Source organism: Pogona vitticeps, chromosome 12 (genome assembly GCF_051106095.1).
Source record: "Pogona vitticeps strain Pit_001003342236 chromosome 12, PviZW2.1, whole genome shotgun sequence".
In the NCBI taxonomy this organism is placed as follows: Eukaryota; Metazoa; Chordata; class Lepidosauria; order Squamata; family Agamidae; genus Pogona; species Pogona vitticeps.
The window spans coordinates 23,994,091-24,013,296 of record NC_135794.1 but is presented as its reverse complement, the minus strand read 5'-3'; the positions used below and the strand labels follow the sequence as shown (position 1 = coordinate 24,013,296).

The 19,206-nt window shown below is 46.6% G+C and overlaps 1 protein-coding gene across 3 annotated transcripts in view; it reads left to right on the top strand.

Moving 5' to 3' along the window:
- PDE8A (phosphodiesterase 8A) overlaps nucleotides 1–19,206 on the top strand; it is a 99,021-nt gene that overhangs the window by 5,269 nt on the left and 74,546 nt on the right. Inside the window, exon 1 of one of the 3 annotated variants that reach the window (XM_072981603.2) lies at nucleotides 14,023–15,316. The exons of 1 other annotated variant lie outside the window; for it this stretch is intronic. In XM_072981603.2, the coding sequence (XP_072837704.2) occupies nucleotides 15,089–15,316 (228 nt within the window). In that variant the 5' untranslated portion in view covers nucleotides 14,023–15,088. Of the gene's footprint in view, nucleotides 1–14,022; nucleotides 15,317–19,206 lie in introns of those variants that run through there. One more of the 3 variants, XM_072981605.2, reaches the window with a different exon arrangement.

Here is a 19,206-nt window from a genome sequence, read left to right as displayed (position 1 = left end):
TCCCAGCCTCTACCTCCGCAGCCAGATACCTAAACCCCCAAGCTATCCAGCCAGCGACAACACTGTATAACAATTCAGAAATTAGTTCAGCATTATGTAGCCTAATATCACACAAATTAGCCTGATTGAGGCTGGGGTGTAGGAGCTCTCCCCTCTCCTCCTTCATTCACTTTCTCATTTGAACTAACTCGTTTGTGATTAGGAACCATGGTTAGAGTAAACAACGGCACATTGAACAAGCCAGGAACAGGAACCATTGTTTAGTCTTCTGTTGCTCAGTAAATTGGAATTTAGACAAGCCATGATTTGTCCTTAGGGTTGTCAGGTCAGCAACATCCCATCCTCTGAAATGTGTGGGCCGGAACTCAAGACCAAGCAGAGTTTAGTTGTCACAGAGCACAGAGCAAGAGAAAGGAAGGGCTGTTTGGGAACCATACACAGCATTGATGCAAACACTTTTGTGGTTAGCCAGGGAGCCCTGTGCCAAATGGGGAACGGGTAGAGATGGTGGCCAAAGGTTAGAAGACACTTCATGCACAGAATGTGGACTTTATTTTCTGCCAGTCACATTAGCCCCGAGATAGATGTGGCCGTGCCTTCGCTGTTTGTTCAACCAGGATGGAAAGTATTTCTCTCAGTCTCCTCTTGCTGTCATTGCATACATAACTATAGCCCTTACACAGACAGACAGACAGACAGACAGACAGACAGACAGACAGACAGACAGACAGACAGACAGACAGACAGACAGACAGACACAATTATAAGCAGTTGTAGGACTATCAAGTGATGGAGTGTCATGCAAAATGTCTAGCGCTAGGGAGTACCCCCAGGCAGAAAATTAGCATCTTATGAAAAATGCACGTGGCATAAATACGTATATAAAGTTCAAGGTATTTATATCTGCCATTTTAGATGCTTAACAGTATTTCCTGGGCTGCTTTTTACTGCTAACCACAAAGGTGGTTGACTTCACATTCATTGTAAGAGTTTTTTTGTTACTTATCCCATTGATTTATCTGAGTAATCTTTGCAGACGGTCTTAATTGGCAGCAATGCTTTATCTTTTGCATATTAGGCGCTATCAATAACTTCTCCATTTACAATAATGCTAACCTTTCAATCAATAAGTGCTCCTCTAATGATGTTTTTGGTGCACAGATTGAAAAGCAGTGGAAAGGACATACATTCTCCTCATACTTCTCTCCATATCTCTGTGTCATGTGACCTCAACTTCCATTACAGCTTTTCGTTGCCAGCACAGTTCACCAGTTACATGAATGTCACTCGTGTTAAGGCTTTCCAAGAAAAAAATAGAGAACTTTCTAAGGAAAACAAATACATGGCTGGAAACTCCTAAAGATTCAATGTCAGAAACAAATCCCCAAATACCTTTATTAAGATCACAACGAAACCTCGCAAAATAGGCAACAGCCTCCTAGCTTATCTAGGAACATCCTTCGAATCAGACTGGATTCAAACCAGAGCATAGCCAAACAAAGTGTGCTGCTTATATACCACCCCATTGCATTTAAAGCACTCTACACATTGCCCCCCCCATTCCCCAGCAAGCTGGGTACTTAATTTATCAACCCTGGAAGAATGGAAGGGTCATTCAACCTTGAGCCGGCTACCTGAGCATATCTGGATTGAACCCAGGTTGTGAGTCTTGACTGCAGTGCCACCGTTTAACCACTGCGCTGTGAGATCACAAAGCTGGGGCAAGGATGGCAATAGACAAAACAGAGAGGTGAAAGGTGGCTTCACATTGAAGTACCAAGTAGTAATATTGTAAGCTGTCTTTGCATCCCCTTGAGGATAAAGACAAGAGTACAAAAAATAAAACTGAATGAATGAATGAGTTGTATATTTAAGCCATGAATATTTTGCCTTATATATTGATGTGCTGCCTGGATTTCTAGGGCGAATTCCCTAGCTTTAGATACAGTATTTTGCACTGCGTGAGAATTGCAGATGACTTTTGACAATTATCTGCCTTTCCTCCCCTTGGATCGCCACAGACGACAGCAAGAAATCATTACAAGAAGTTCCCAGTCTCAGGTCTTCGTAGCGGGTTAAGTAAGCCATCTTTTGCGGAGGTTAAGCACCCTTCTCGGGGACTTAATGGAACTTGACAGAATAGATTAATGATGGCAAATGCTTGGCAAACCTTTATCAGAAGATGATTGTCTCAATCGCAAGCCATCACAAAGAATTACAGGAAGCAATTCTAGCACGGAGGCGGTTGTCCCGATGTAATTGTGCGTGGCTTTTCTTTTCCGCCGCGCAATCCGCCTAACAACCGTTTGTCAGCTTCTGAAAAATGACTCAAGATTCGGCACATATGCCCTGTAGTTCTGAAGGAGAGTAGGCACAAGGGGTCGTTGCATATCCAATCATTATTCCAAAGCATGGAAATAAGGAGAAGGTCTCTACCAATTATCCTACCATGGGACGTTCAAAGAGCTGTGCAGGATCAGTTCCAAGGCTTGTCTAGCTCAGCTAGCCAGAGTGAGCATTCAGATGGCTATAAGAAGTTTAGCGATGGTCCAATTTGAACTGCCAGTGCTGATGCTGATGCTGACAGCTGACCCCAAGAAAAGGTGTTTTTTTAAAAAAAGAACCCAAATGGCAGGTGTCCCAAGGTGTCTGAGGAATCTCTGCCCCTTACCCTTAGTTGCTCTGACAGTTGAGAAGAGCTGGAAGAATTGTTTGGTTCTTAGCTTTTACTTCCACCTTCCTGGATTGTAGAAAGCTGCCCGTGTCTTCCCTTTCTCTGTGCAGATGTTGGAGGTTTGCACATGGAGGAAATTTACAAGCCCTGTCTCAGGTGTCAAAAACACTTCCATGACCGCTGCACCCCGGTCCATCAGACATCCCTTCTCAACCCCATCCCCTCTTTCTTAAGGTCCATAATGAGAAGGGGTGGTCCATTCCTTCCCTCCTCCACAACACACAAGGCAATTTTTGCTTAGCTCTTGGAAAAGGCAATTTCCTCATAGAATTCCTTTGTAATCACTTCCTCGTGTCTTTATGAATTTACCTGTTTTGTCTGAGCTGCGTCACTTTGTGCCAATTTATGGTGCTTGCTTAGCAGAAGTAATGAAAATGTCCAGTTCCTTATTTGTTTATTTATTTATATTTTTACATTTCTATACTGCCCATCAGACCAATGGACAGCGGAATACAGTATAAATGCATAACAAATAAATCTGTATCAACAAACATAATAGCGAAGGTTATATTTGCAATTAAAATTAAGTTAAAACCAGGCAGCAGCTAATCAGGTAGATGGTAAATATATAATCTAAGCAGGCTATTGAGATGATATAGTTTGGAAGACCTGCCAAAATAAAAAATAAAAACTTTTAAAAAGTTTATTAAAAGTTTCCAGAGAGGAGGACAGGCAGATTTTTGGTGGCAGTTCCTTTCATAAAAGAGGAACAACCGAAAAGAAGTCACATTATGTTGCAGTTTTTTCTCTCTGCTGTGTGTATTTAATATCTTATTGCTGTTTTGGGGCATTATATGAACTGCTAAAAACTCTGTGTAAACAGCTCATGGGTTTTCAGTCATGTTTATAGTTAAAATAGCCTGAGCTTTCCACAGCCATATCCTGCGCCATCTTTGTCAGGCAAGGTGAGATATCAACTCAAGCAAAGCTAGCCTTCAGTACCTCCAGATACAATCAAAACCAGCTTGGTGGACATTTAAACCAAACCTAGGCAGATGAACATGAAAGAGCCCGTCCCCTGCATTGGCCCGCATTATAGAAGGGCAACCTGCCAAGTCCATCTCGTTTGCAAAACGAAGGCTTCCGGCAAGCACTAAAAACAAAACCACTCTCTCTGCTGATGGACAGTGGCTCAAGTTTTATCAAGAGAGCCTCAATAATCATTATATAAAAACAATTATTATTATCTGGAGGTATTTAAGGTTAGCTTGGTTTGAGTTGATATCTTCTGATGAAGATATTGCCATCAAAGGCTCAGACTATTTTAACAATAAACTTGAATTGACACAACAGCAAACTGGTGAGTTGTTTACACAAAGTGTTCCTCATGAAAGACTGAGATCTCTAAGTGCTGAAATCTTGTTCTGTGAAAATTTGATTCCTCGCCTCTCCTCTCTTTGCCTCTTTAGTACAGACGGAGGCTGAAATCTCATGTTCTGAGGTCAAAGTTGGCAGCTGCTCCTCCATCTTAAGAGACTTGCCAGGGTATGGTGGAATTCCCTTTTATTGCTCCCAGAACATTACAGCCCCGTGACATTTGATGGGGCCCTCAGCATCTGCACAGGACCCTTCTGTAGGATGCCTAGCTTGGGGTGGGGTTCTAATCGGGCAGCTATTTAATTTTTGGGAGGCAGTGCCTCAGAATACCATCCCGACTGTGGGAAATTCTGCATGCGGCTGTACAGGCATTGCACCGGGTGCGTGTAAAGTTAGCTTAAAAAAATCAATGTGTTCCATTAATTCTTAGTGAGGCCCAAAATGTTAGCTGTTACGATTAACATCAGGAATGAGAATCTTCAATTTGTTTGCTTAATTATTCGTGTTTTTTTTTAAGAGCCAACAAGAGGTCTGTGCTCCTTCCATGACAAAATCTTCCCAGGCTTTAAATGGTCCCCTTTCCCCCAGTCAGATTATGATATTCAAACCATGATTAGATTAAAGGCACTTTAAGAAGGCACACCATTAAAAAGTATAGCAATCTCTGTTTCACTTAGTTATTCAAGAGGTCTTGATTGTTGTGTTCTAGATTGTCTTAAGGCGCACAGAAAATACACCCATCGCTTCTATTTTTAAAACATTTCTCTCTAGGTCTCATGATGGGTAGAAGCAGCAAAGCCTTCTGCCTCTGGGGTTATTGGAAAGTTCTGAAGTTGTAATTAGAACACAGAGGACACATTTCGATAAAAACAACACGCAGTAGGCTTTTAAAACTTTTTTAAAAAATAGGGTCAGCTGTACAGATTTGGCTTTGTGGGCTTTTCAAAGAGGCCCCAAAATATGTTGGTTGGATGGAGACCAAGCATGGAAAGTTCCATTTAAAAAGCAGTTCAAAGAAGTCGTTGCCAAAAAAACAGAAAAACAAAAAACTGAACCCAAAACAAAAAACAGAGGTGGTCACACAAGAAAGATCAAGACCCAACAGCAAATTTCAAAGATTAGATGTCTTTCCAGAAATGATTGAATGCATTTTTCTCTTCCATTCGGGTGGGACCAGCATCTGAATCCTGCATTTTGTTTGCCCTTCTGGCTTGGCCGGTGGGTGGTTAGTCTCACAGTTCTAATGGGACTTCTTAAAAGCAAATCTGGATATTACAGCAATTAGCAAACTGCCTATGGGATGTTAAAATGGAACAAATCATGCTCTCCCCACCCAACAGTCATATTACATTTTTAGGTATTATATGAGTACTTAACTGCTGGACATCTTGTGATGTTTGAAAGCTGATAGGACCCAACAGTCATGTATCTTTAAAAAACGACAACAGAGATGTAGATGTAAAAGGAGTGGCTTAAATCTACTAATATATACTTTATTGACTACCATGTAAGTAGAAGGAACGTAATTTAATCTGAGCAGGGAAGACGGGGGGGGGGGGGGAGGGCAGGTGCAAAGTCCACAGTTCATCTGCTGATAACTTCGGATGAGCATCCCCAAGTCCCTGATCTGTCCTCATCTGCTTCCTTATCACTGAAGCAGCCTTGGATCGGACGGTTTGAACGTCACTTGCTTTGTACCTGCGGCATTCGTGTGCTTCAGGAAGTAAACAGTTTTTTTTTTTTAAAAAGGAGTTTATCCAAGTTGATTCGTTAGAGAGTGGTTAAAACAAAATGGCAAGAATGATGGACCAACAATATTTGGTTGTGGGTCACTTCTTGGACTAACTCCCAAGTTCTTCTATGTCTGTTTTTAAATTTTGCTGTAGTTTTTCTGCCAAAAAAAAAAAAAAAAAAACACACACAAAAAAACTGCCCAAATCCATGTATCATTCGTTATGTAACTATTGTTTCTAGTTTGCTAATGGGTTCCCTATGGGATAAACCATTGTATCATATGCATTATGAGGCTGTATCTAGAACAGGGAGCAAAAGCTAGCTAGATGGTGGACTTCAATATAAAGTAGACTTTCCAGTCCTCTGGCATGGCTTGTCTTAAATAACTAAAATTATGATGCCCTTTTGTGACACCGGAAAGAGCTCCCTCAACCCCTGCTGTGTCTCCTGGTAGGACCGAGCCCTCCCTGGGGCAGCTGTACCTGCAAGAGCTAAAGCTACACCTGTTAGATCACAGGTGGGTCTGGTGTTACTTACCTGCTTACTAAACAACCCATTGCAGTGGAGAGACATTCCTACAGAGTGGGTTTTTTTTTGGGGGGGGGCAGTTAATATTGGGAATCAGCCAGAGGTCTGTCTTCTGTCAGCCCGCGTGGCCACCAAGGACGTCGAGCAGTTGTAGTTACAAAAGAGTAACTTTTCCAGGCGATGCCACAGAGCCAACGTTAGTGGTTTGTGTGAGCGGGCCCTTGAGGATGTCAGATCGTGAGGATGTCAGATCGTGACACCACCTCTGCCGTGTTGAACATCAACAGGACTGAGACTACCTCTTATGTATTAACATCAAGAAGCTCTTTAGAGGCTCTGTGCTGCCAAGTCAGAACCAACATATAGGGACCCCAACAGGGTTTTCTAGGTAAATGAGGCAATTAAGGTGTGGTTTTACCACTTCCACTCCCCCGGTGAGCCGCCATGGCTGAGCAGGCGTTCAAACCCTGTTCTCCAGCATCCTAGTCCATCACTCTGTCCACTACACCACACTGGGAATCTACTTCAATGGCTAGGAAATCCTAATTTTGACCTGGACGTCATTGCATAGATTAACCCATCTTCTCCCCATCCCCTTATCTCTCTCTTCATGCCCTGTTGATATAACAGACGGTTTTCAGAGCCGTGTATCCCCATGGATCACAGTGCTTTCTATGTGCTTCACAATATTGCAAGCACGATGGGGGGAGGGGTTGCCGGGAGGGGGGGCAGGATTGGTAACCTAATGCACTAACCAAGCCTTTTGTCCCATGGCAGGAGTTTCTTGAGTTGTGAAACAACTCAAAGTACCCTGCCTCGACCCTGGCAGTTTTCCTTATTTGGTAGATGATTAGGCAGCAGAAAAATCAACCCTCTGGGGTTTTTGGGCGGCCCCGGAGCATGCATGCTGTGTGTGACGTTGCATAACTCCCTTGGATTAAGAAGGCATAAGCAAAGCTGTCATCTTGCTTTTGCTGATAAAAATAAGACTGCTGTTCCACTGGATGGTGTTCCAGTACAATAAGGAAAGGGGGACTGCAGGGTGTGTTTATATAGAAGCACTCACAAATTGCCCCCACTGGGCGGGCACAGTTCCCTTGTTTTCTGATGTCCCGTTCTTTTTAACTACTGACCTCTTCAGGAAAGGAGAGGGGAGGTGTCTGAAAGTCTCCCTTTTTAATTTCCCACAATGACCCTGAATGATGCCATCAAAACCCCTCAGACAGCCTCACCTTAATGAGTGGGCCACGTGTCCCGTTTTCTAGCTCTCTATTTGATGGTCCCAGAGAACAATCCTTCCTTTTCAGTTTTAGTCTGTTCGAAAGGCTGTTGAGTCTGAGCTTGGCATCCAGATGACAGCAAACAGACTAACTCAGGATTTGGTACCCATTCCTGGTGCCCAGACACAAACAGAGAAAGTCACATTTGTTTTATTACATTCCACTGGGGGCAAATTTTGAGCAGCAACGCTTTCACCTCTAGCAAATTATAAAGCCTTTGTGGGTTTTGGGTCGGTTGGTTTACATTATTACATGTTGAAGAACTACATATCATGTAGGCTATTGTCTAAGTTTGTGTTAAGTTTTCTGTTTTGTTCTTCATGTCAGCTTGAGTCAGAAAGCACAGAGTTTGCAGATCTCGGCTTGCCTTCTCTTAACTCTGCCTAATTGCAGGTTTTGTCCCCAGTCACCTAAGGTCATGTCATGCCCTGCAAGAAAGATAAATTACAAATTAATTGGGGGGGGGGGAAGGAATCACATGTACAGTATTTTGACTTTCTCCTCTTCTCTTTCTGTTCCCACATTCTGAGACTCCTGGAGACAGGTAGGAGACAAGACAGGTCTCTGATACGCATCTTCTCCTTGACTTAAAACAAGACTAGAACAAGGCAGGGGCCCATGGAATTCAGCTCCCATCAGGCTTGACCCCTGGCTATGCTAGCTAGGACTGGCAGGAGAAGAAATCCAAAACAAAGCTCCTCCGGGGAACCACAGCTTTCCCACCCTTGGAAGAGAGGCTTCCCTCCAGAAACACATCACAGTGTCAGAGGGGTTGCTTTAGGGTAGGAATCAGCCCATGACATGAACCTTAGGTGTTTAGGCAGTACCATGTCTACTAGGTCAGGAGTGGCCCTAATATCAACAGGGACTAGCATCCCAAAATCACCAGCTGCATCTTTTCCACCCATGGAAGTGCTGGGATTGAAATACCTGAGGATGGCCCTACAGACGAGTTGGAATGGTTCATCCCATAAAGCCCTTCACAAACTTGTGCTAGGAAAACTTGCGCTGCTGCCATGTCTGCCTTCCCCAGGATCTCTCGGGAAAGGCTGCCCCTTTTTAATTTTATTTTGGCTATTAGTTTTGCTTTGCTTGACAAAAGATCTGTAGAGGCTTTTATAACAGGCAGGAAATTGAATGGCTACAGTTTTCCCCACCCGTATCTTTGAGGCTGCTCAGCTTGTTCTAAGGTCTGTGAGATAAGAAAACCGAGGTCTTGTTCCTTCTTCATTCCCGCACCAACGACAATGTCAATAAAAGATTCATGTTCGTTGGAATGTGTTGGGGGGAAAGGGCTTTATTCCTGAGCCTTGATTGTCCTCTCTTGTCACATTCACATATATATTTCATGTTATAGTCCACCCACTGAGATATCTATTGGTAAAAATTGTAATTCTCAGCACGCTTTTATTAGTGTAAAATGTGTATGTGTGTAAGTAAACACACAGAGTTAATTATCTATAACAGTATTTAGACAGATGCAGATATAAATGGTTGAAGTATCTGGCTGTGAAGCCAGAGGCTGGGAGTTCGATTCCTCACTCTGCCTCCCGCAGTAAGAACCAGCCTGGGTGGCCTTGGGCCAGCGGCAGAGTCCCAGGCCATCCCCAGAAGAAGGGAAGGCGTAACCATTTCTGAGCATGCTCTACCTAGGAAATCCTTGACTGCACATAGTTATTACTGTTATCTTTATACAGTACCTGTTTCTATATATCTTATACTTGAATGTACACCAAGTTTGGCCTGCTGTAATATCTATACTTAAGCACATACTATGTTTCACTGTAAATACGCAATAATCTAGATGCCTGAATGCATACTATGTTCAACTTGAAATATGTTTTAATAGATGAAATTTTACTGAGTTGGGCTTTAAATGTGCTGTCATGTGCATACTTGAATGTGTACTATGTTCAGCTTTAAATGTGGAGGACGTTCAGACAGAATGTCGTAAGATCCCTGTTCTGTCCAGAGGTTTTCTTTGCTCTGTTCTGACTGATGTCTGTGCTGCTACCTCCCCCCCACACACTCCTTTTGCTGCAGTCCTGCATACCTGGACTTTGACCCCAGAAAAAAGCTGACTAAACTCCTCTGACATCTTAACTCTGTTAGAAAAACAACTTTTTTTCCTTTTTCTTTTTTCTTCTCCTTTTTCCTGACTGTAGGAACAAGATCTGTGAGTGATAATGTATTTCTGGAATCCCCAACACTGATTCCAACCCATGCCCCCCAATTACTGGCCACTTGCAGGGCGTCTTGTTCCCTTTATGTGGATTACAGCAAGATGCCCTACTTGTCAGCTCAAAACTAAGTGGACAAACTATTTTCATTTCTGCCACATGCAGAACAATCTACTACACTGAGGGGTTTTTATTTTGTTGTTGTTTAGTCATTAAGTCATGTCCGAATCTTCGTGACCCCATGGACCAGAGCACGCCAGGCCCTCCCGTCTTCCACTGCCTCCCAGAGTTGGGTCAAATTCATGTTGGTTGCTTCAATGACACTGTCCAACCATCTCATCTTCTGTTGTCCCCTTCTCCTCTTGCCTCCACACTTTCCCAACATCAGGGTCTTTTCCAGGGAGTCTTCTCTTCTCAGGAGATGGCCAAAGTCTTGGAGCCTCATCTTCAGGATCTGTCCTTCCAGATTAGGGTTTTATTAAACTTCCCTTTTGAAGCTGTCCTCACACAGAGAGCAGTGAAATGGGTTGGGGGCAAACCATCATGGACTGGGGCTGTGGGAAGGGATGCTCATTTGTGTAGTGAAATGTTTATGTCAATTGTCATGTGCAATATCAAAGTTGGCCACTAAAGGGGGCTAGTCTCTCCCTGTATGTTTTGGTGTGAGCCGCATAAGGCACTAATAACGCAGAATGCAAAACGTTTGCTGGTAAAAGATCACAGCAAGGATGATTCTGATGGCAGCTTGGCTGGTGAGGAAGACGTAGTGATGGAGTGAGACACTTTTAAACTGGACCTCAGAATGTGAGCACTGGCAGAAGGTCTTCCTCTGTTCCTATGGTGACTCAAGTTTCAGCTCACTTTTAAAACTCCCTCTCCACGTGTCTTCCAAGTCTATTTAAAAATTTGTTTTGAAACTGCTGACATCTACACCATCTTGATTATGAGCTGGGACTAGATTAGCTGGAAAATGGGAGATCTCTAGAGATCGTTAGACAGCCACTGCACATTAGCTCTGTCTTGATTTCCATGTTTAAATGCTCTTTTACTGTAACAACATTAGTAGCTTACTCTTCTTTCGACATGGGCTAGTTTCACCATTCTTATCCTTCCATGGGGTGCTTTTGATTTTAATCGGCTGTCTTGCTCCCCCTCGCCCCACAAATATGCCTCCATCAGGGCTACTGTATGCTGTAATTATGCAGCTCTTCCCTGGAACCTTAACCACGAGTGCTTATCACTAATCAAAACATTAAGGTATGAGTAGAGCACTGTAAACTTGGGAAGGTTAAATTTAGAGGACGTTTCTAACCACTTTAAAGGACAGCGTGCCAACTTTTTAACAGCAGGGCACTTGTGCCTGGAATCGGTACACCAGCAAAAATTTGCTATAAATTACCCCTGTAATTTCTTCTGTTAATTTATTTGTAGCAGAATCTAAATGCATGACCACAACTGGCCTGAAACCAGGGCCTCATGCCTCATGAAGTCACACGGTTTCTGTGGGGCTTCTTCCTTACAGCAGATGTGTTGAAGGTGGTGCATTTAATGCCCTTTTCCAGTGGCTGGGGGCGATGGACATTGTAGTTCCTTATGACTTGGGGAAGTCTGCCCTAGAACAATCACTCTCAGCCGCTGGTGCATGTAGCCTTCGGGGGACACCTTGGGTTTTTCATAATGAGGACGAAGTATATACTCCTCCTTCATCTTCATATTCCTTCTGCAAATGTTGTGTGTCATCTCTCACCAGCCTGACCCTATGTGTCCCATGTTAGCCGCCTGTTGGCCTGGTAGCAGTATCTGCTGGACTCTGTATCCGCTGTTCCCCTTATCTGCTGTCTTACTGTTGTTGTCGATGCAGTAACCAAATGCCTTTAAATGTCCTTTTCAAGGGGAAAAGTAGTATTTTGTTTCCACCCCAGTGGAATCTCTCTCTCTCTCTCTCTCTCTCTCTCTCTCTCTCTCTCTCTCTCTGTGCAGATTTGCTCTGGATCACTGCAACTTGCCTCTTGTGCAAAATGCAGCAAACTTCAAGGCAGCTCAGTGGGGGAGAAAAGCAGGCTGCAAGGCCAGCTGTGAAACAGGTTAGGGTGGGGCAGCTGGCTCAGGCTGGGGCGAGGGAGCTTCTGCCTTCCAGATGTTTCGGCTGTGACTCCCCTCAGGCTCACCTTCCTACCTTCTGGCAGATTTTAAATGATGGTGGCAGTGAAAAGCCCTAACGGGTGGTCTGTGTGTGATAGGGTGACGTGCAGTAAGTTGGTGGGGTGCTAAGCTGAGCCAGGAACCAGAGCTGGCCCCTTCTTTCCACCTGTGTCTGTCCCCGCGCAGAAACAAGCAAGCAGGCAGGCAGGCAGGCAAGGAAGCATCGGCACATACACTTCCTCTGAGATGGTGGCCAGCAGGAGTGAGGTGGCTGGGAATAGAGGAGCAGAGGCTGATGGGGAAGGGCTTGTCTCTGGTGGTGGCCATGGCAGCTGCCCTTCGCTCCTCCTGGGTTCATCCTGTGAGAGGCCGAAGCCCTGTTTTGTCCCTGTTGCCTTCAGGTGTGGTGGAAGGCCCGGCTGCTGGCGTGGTGGCCATGGATGCGTTTGCCAAGAGGGAGGAGGCCTTCTCAGTCTGGGCCTCGTGAAAGGAATGGCGGGTGCTGTCTTTGAGTGTCGCGTTTATGCCCTACACACGATGCCCCCAGTTTAGCTAACTGGGGAAGCAACACCGCTTGGTTTACATGAGGTCTGGCCTTGAAAGATGATTTAGGTGCCCTGCGGGATAAGGTTGCAAGAGAAGGAAGCCCTTTGGTCCTGGCTTGCTTTTGGATCGCGCTTGGAGTGGGTGTCTCCCTGTGGCCCTGGAAGATTTGCGTGCCTGAAGGGATTACCCTAAGGGGCCAGGAGATGCGCACCGGTCTTAAGGCGGCGATCCCACCCCTGGAGTGACGGCAAGGGTGGCGCCCCTCGAGGGCGGCCGGGCGGGCAGACGTGTGCCGGTGTCCCCCGACGGAGGGCGCCCTCTCGGCCCGGCTCCTGCGAAGGCGGCGCGGAAGCCCCGGCGCCGGTTTGAAGTTCCCTCCGCCGCCCCCGCCCGCCGGGCGCCTCGCTCCGGATTGGTGCCGCGGCTGCATTTGCATTGACGCCACCGGAGGCTGGAGGTCAGAGCCGGCGGCGGCGCGCGGGGGGGGGGGGCTTTCTGGGCTGCGCCGCCGCCGCTGGTCCTGCTGGTGGGGCGCGGGGCGATCCGACGCCGGGGGCCAGACCGCCTTCCCCCCCCCCCGCCGCCGCCCCGCGGGCGGGTCTGCGTCCGGGAAGGAGCGAGGAGGAGGAGGCGGAGGAAGGCGAGGCAAAGGCGGCTCGGCCCGAGCGGGGCGCTTGGATCGCCGCCCGGGGAGGGGGCCGCCGAGCAGCGGCAGGAGCAGGACCAGGAGCAGGCGGGCGAGCCACCCGAGGCGCCTGGCTTGGCTCGGCTCGGCTCGGCTCGGCTCCGCTGCGGTAGAGCTCCAGCTGCTGCTGCTGCTGCTTCGCCAGCTGCAAAGCTTCGCCCGGCAGAAGAAGGCGCCCGGCTCGCCCGGCCGGAGAGGAGGCGAGGCCACCTGCCCCGGGGCGCCGCCGCCGCCGATCGCCACCCCGAGAGACCCCCGGCCAGCGAGCGACGGGCCGGCCGGCCAGCCAGCCAGGCAGCCCCCCCTCTCTCTCCCCCCCTCCCCGCTCTCGCCGTTCTCCTTCCCTACACGCAGGTCGGGCGCCCCCCCCCAACTCCTCCTGCCCCCCCCCCGCCTTTCTCGACTCTCTTTCCAGCCCCCCGGTCGCCTGCTCGCTTTCCGAAGGGGGGGGGCTCCTCGGCGCAAAATCACACCCCCTCTCCCCCAAAAGAGGACAGAGGAAAACCTGGACCTGGAAGACCACCCCTTCGGAGCCCGTTAAGCCGGCCGCCTCCCGACGGTTGATTGCCCTCTTTCAGGGGCGGAGGAATCAGGACTAAGAAAAAGTCGCCCCCGGGCTTCTGCCCGCCCCCCTACCCGCCCCGGCCCCCCAGAGAGGATGGGCCGCTGAAGGGGTCCCCCCCCCCCGCCTCCCGCCGCCTTTTGGAGAAGCACCGTTTCCAGCGACTCTCCTTGTTTTGTTCCGGGCGCCGCGCTTGCAAGCTCTCTCGTCCTCTCTCGGTCTCCCCACCCCCCCCGGTCCCGAAAAAAAGAGGGTTATTGGGAAAGGGGAGGTCGGGTTGCCTTTGAATGGATGGGTAGACTTCTGCTGGAGAAGGAAGCTTTCCGCCCCCCCCTTTTCCCCTCGGCCAAGCCTCCCCGAAAGAAGAGCGAGCGCGGAAGGCGGGCCGGGGAGGCCCTTCCCAAGCAGGAGAGGTAACGTGTGAATGCCCCTAAACTGCTCCCGAGTTTTCAGCCGCAACTACGGAGAAGCAGGTCCTGGAGGAGGAGGAGGTGGTGGGCCAGGAATATGAATTGGACCCGAGGCGGATGAGGCTGGGCTTTCTGCCGTTTTGGAGGGGGGTCTTCCCCTCCCCCCTTTCATCCTGCCCAGAAACCACCCTTGGGAGATGCTAGGGTGGAAGGATCTGGGCCCTTGGAGGACTTGGAGGGGGAGGTGCAGGGGGTAGAAGTCTGGGGTGGGACCTTCTTTTGAATAGGGGCCTTTGGTGGTAAGGAAAACCCACCCTCTCCTTTCTCTAAATTTGTAATATATTGGGAAGACATGAAAACAGACATTTATTCTCTCTTTCTTTGGGGCTGAAAAGAAAGGGGGAGGGGAATGCTGACCCAAAACAGCATGGATCGGATCATTTCTTAATCCTGGCCAAGGGAGGCCAGAGAACACCGCCCCCCCCACTTCCTTCGTGGGCCCTTCTCCCTCTCACCTGGCTTTTTCTGTTTTGCTTTGGGGGTTGTGTGTGTGTGTGTTTTTTTTCTTTGAGTATGTGTCTCAAAAATACAACATGGTGTAACCCCCACTTCACAGTTAAGCTTCCTCTGGGAGCTTTCTCACTCCTGGCTTGCTATAACCCAGCTTTGTGAGGCTTGGAGATCGAGAGAACCTGTTCTGGAGGGGGTGGAAAGGGGGGGGGAACAAGAAGACAAAAGAGATGAAGAAACCCCTTGCTCCTTTGCCCCTCTGTCCATCATGGCCTTTTGGATTTCGGGTTACACTTAAGGAACAGCTGACCAGGTGGATCGGGGCAGGAGACCAGCGAGTGGACCCAGCCTGTTAACAAAAAGGACCTGATTTCCCCCCAAGGAAAGGATAACAACAACAATAATAACAACAGCAGCAACAACAACAACTCTGAGCGCTCTTTGCTTCCAAAGACCAACCATGGGCTGTGCTCCGAGCATCCATATATCCGACAGCAGGGTGGTTTATCATAGCAACAAGGACACGGAGGACTCGAACTCATCACAGCCACCGCAGGGCAATCTGGTCCCTGGAGTATTCATTAAATCTTCCAACACCTCTTCCTCCAAGCTGAGGACTAACTCCTCTAAGAAAGGCACCCGGGAGAACATGGAAGGAGAGTCTCGGACGAAAAGAGCCAGTGTCAAGGTAATGGGGGGAAAAATCATGTTATGATGGATGGAGAGTTTGGTGGTGGATGATAGAGGCCACAGAGGGGTGTGTGTAGCCCTATAGGTGTGTTTTGGCTTCTTAGTCCTGAATATATTAAATAGGATAGTTCCGTGGTCTAGGCCTCTGGATGAGCAGCCAGAGGCTGGGATTTTGATTCTTCACTGGGCCTCTCTCCACGACAGTGTCTGAACTCAATGACCCATAGGGTGTCTTCCAGCTCTGCAGTTCTAAGATGATGAGGATGATAGTCTCTGATAAGTTGCCCCAGAAGCAGCCATTTTTGTGGGAGTTGCTTTTAACCCACCCACCCCACAAAACGTCTGCAAACGGTATTAGGTTTTGTCCGTTCTCTCCCCTCCACCAGGAAAGGAAGAAAGACAAGATCAATGTGTCAAGAGTTCCAGAATTCTACACCCAGCTCCGGAGCTTTTAGCCTCCAAGAGTAACTTCTTCGACCTTCCCTGGTGTTTCATGTTGCTTTGTAACTCTTTAGACCTGCCCCAGTCTAGCAGCCGATGGTGGAGGAGTTTACCTGTTTAAACTCCTAGTGGCCAAGCTAGAGAGATCAGCGATTTCCCACACACCTCACCCCGCAATCCCCTTTCTGTGTTATTTGGTTTTGGGTTGTATGAGCAAAACTTTAGTTTGGAATCCTGTCTGATTGGAAACCGATTGGATGGAATAGGGTTCCGATCTGTCCAGAGATAACACAAGCAACACTGTTGTCTGGGTTTGAGGTGAACACCTTCTCGGCCAGGTTGGCTGAAGGGAAGAAAATTTGCAAGAAGCCGGGGGGTGGGGGGGAAGCAGCAGGCGGTGTGTGAAAAGACAATGCTAGCCCTTGGTGGAGTGTGCCTTTGATCAAAGAGAGGAAAAATCCATCTGGGCTTCACAATCCATTTGTGCTCTCCTTTGCTAAGAGTGATTGCATCTAATTTCCAAGCAGATGCATTTAGGACGAGGTTAAACACAATGAACAAAGATAATCTCTCAAGAAATAGAAAGTGTGTATGTGTGTGTGGCAACCATTAAGATAATTAATCAGAGAAGGAACTGATACAAAGAAAGAATCAAAGTATTCCATAATGGTGTCGGTCCAACACGGAGGCTTCCAGTTAAACAGAAATACACGAAATGATATTCGTTTTATAGTGCTGCAGTTTGAAGTATTCCTTCCAGTCAATGTCACTTGCTTGGTTCGTTTGTCTCTCAGTCATTCCCCAGGATGTTCAGGGTGGCGGGCGTTGATCTGCTCCCCCTTTATTTATCCTTGGAAGACTCCTAGAAAGTAGATTAGGCCTGTTTTTCATAGAAAATGTCCCGAAGTCTCTCTGTGGAAATTTAACCTTAGGGTCTCCCTAGTCGGGATTTTCCATTGTTTGTGATTTGTAGATTAAATATAGGAAGTGGGTTAATTCCAAATGAGGTTTATGCTACCCACCGATAAACTGTAAACAGCATGGGTCCAAGCTACCTCCAGGGCCGCATCTCCATTTATGAGCTGGCTTGGGTGTTAAGATCACCTTTCTCTTGACCCCGCCACCTTCACAGGTGCACTTGGTGGGGACACAGGAGAGGGCCTTCTCTGTGGCTCCTGTAAGTCTGTGGAACTCCCTGCCACTGGAGGCCAGGCTGGCGCCCTCTTTGCTCTCCTCCTGCAAGCAGGCCAAGGCCTTTCTGTTCAGTCAGGCTTTCCCTGAGCAACTGGCTGCCCAAGTAGGGTTTTAAAGAAAGGACTGTTGTGCCTTGTTGATTTTTAAAGGTGTCTTTAGTATCAATTTTAGTTCATGTTTTTAATATATTTGTTTAGTTATTTTAACATACTTGTAGGTTTACTGTTTTTAACTTTTAGATATTGTTGTTTTTATCGTAAGCTGTCTTGGGTCCTTTTTAAGGAGAAAGGCAGAGTTAAAGTATTTTAAATCAAATTAGAACAAATACATAAATAATATGCAATGTTGTAAACTTGGGTGCCCCCCTATTTGTTACTTCAAAAAAAAATTTTTTTCTCTCTCTAGTTTGTGTTATTCTGCTAAAAGAAACTGGGTCAATTAAAAAAAAGGGGTTAGAGAACGTATGAGAGTTTTATTTTGCAATCCTAGGCATGCATGGTAGAAACTGAGGGAAAATTTAGGCTTCTGAGGCCTAAATGTAGTACCTCTGTTGTTGTTTTTTAAATTCCCTGAGCCCAGTAGCTGCCTGTGTGTGTGGTTTTTGCATTGAGCAATGGAAATGTGTGAAAGGGAGAAAGCTGGGCAACATTTTCTCTGCTCCAGTCTCTTTTAGAGGACGGTCTCTTCCTGTTTAATAGTAAGGTTAAAAATGTGCAAGCCAGTTATGGATGTCCTGTGGTCTGTTTAATTTGGCGTAACTCTGCTTGTGTGGAAGTGAGTTCCAACTGAATTGGTGTGGAACTATTGCGATATTTGACTTCTGAGGTTTAATATCAGGTGGCAGAGGTTTTTAGGAGGGGGATGCTGATACCGTGAACCAGACCTTAGCCTAAAATTCATGTTGCTGCAGAACGAATACATGTCTAAAAGTAATTTTTTAGTTATAGGAAAAAGACACAACGGTTCTTAGGTTTCTAGAATCTGTAATAATGTGTGTGGTCTTTTTATTTTCTCCTTCTTTACCGTATCTGAAACATTGCTAGGATGCTGCCTAAGAGGTTATCACAATCATCTCTTAACAGGCAAGTCTCCCAGTGGTAGGTGGGTGATTTTAAATATTTTTTTCATGTTTGTAGCTTGTTTGGTAAGCCTTCCGATATACACAGAGAACGAAGAACCCAAGCGAGGGATTCCCATGAAACGGAGCAGTGGGTGAGCCGTGAAATATAGTTAAGGCAGGCGTAGGTGGACTGACCATCTCCATATGAGGAATCAGATCACCACAATAAAGACACACAAATTAGATTGGTTCCAGTTCCAAAAGGTGTTTTACATTATTTGGTGTGTGTGTATGTTTGTATCGGGTGGATGGGTGTTGCACTGAGGCATTCAGAAAGTTTTAAATATTGCTTTTATGAAGATCAGCCTAAAATGTGCACAATCCTTTGGGTTTACTGACTGAAGACTACAGTCTGTAAGAAGAACCTCACATTGCAATGTAGAAGGAAATTCAGCACAAACAGTACTGTGGTAAAGTACCTTGAAAGGTTAGCATAGTGCCATTTCTTTAAGCTGCTCGAACTTGTGTTGTCGCTTAATGCTTTACCCCATAAAGAGGATGAGCATGACCCACAAAGAAGGCACCTTGGCGTGTGGCGAACTTGAGGAATAGGTGTGAGTCTAGAGATCTGTGTGTCTTCTCACAGTCTAAAGTGGTACAGACAGAAATTGGTGACATCTCTGAGCATTAGATTTTTAAGAGGCATCGCTTCCAGCTGACAGAATCCTACAAGATAGTCTTTGGCCCAAGTTCGGTAACTGCTTTTTGCTTTAAAAAAAAATATTAAAATTATATCTGCTCCTGGATGAACCAATTAACTGTTCCAATGCATGGCTGTGTTGCGTTCAATGGGACTTACTTGTGGGTAAGCGTTCAAGGGTTTGTGGCCTAACTGAATCAATAGTATGGCCCCCGTTTCCATCAGCCCCAGTTAGAATGATTTGTTAACTAGCGATTATGGCAATCGGTGTCCAGCAGTATTAGAAAGACCCCACCCCACCCCCACCTTCCAGTTTCCCATCCTTAAGTCTATCTTCCAACATGCATAACAAATACTACCATCTCTTTTTAAAAGCTGCAGAATGGTTTTCTTCTGGAGGTAAAAGTGAAAGTGTGGAGTTCTGACTTTGTTTGCTTTGAAATGCTACAGGACATAAAAAAGATAATATGTAGCACAGAATAAAGCAAAATGT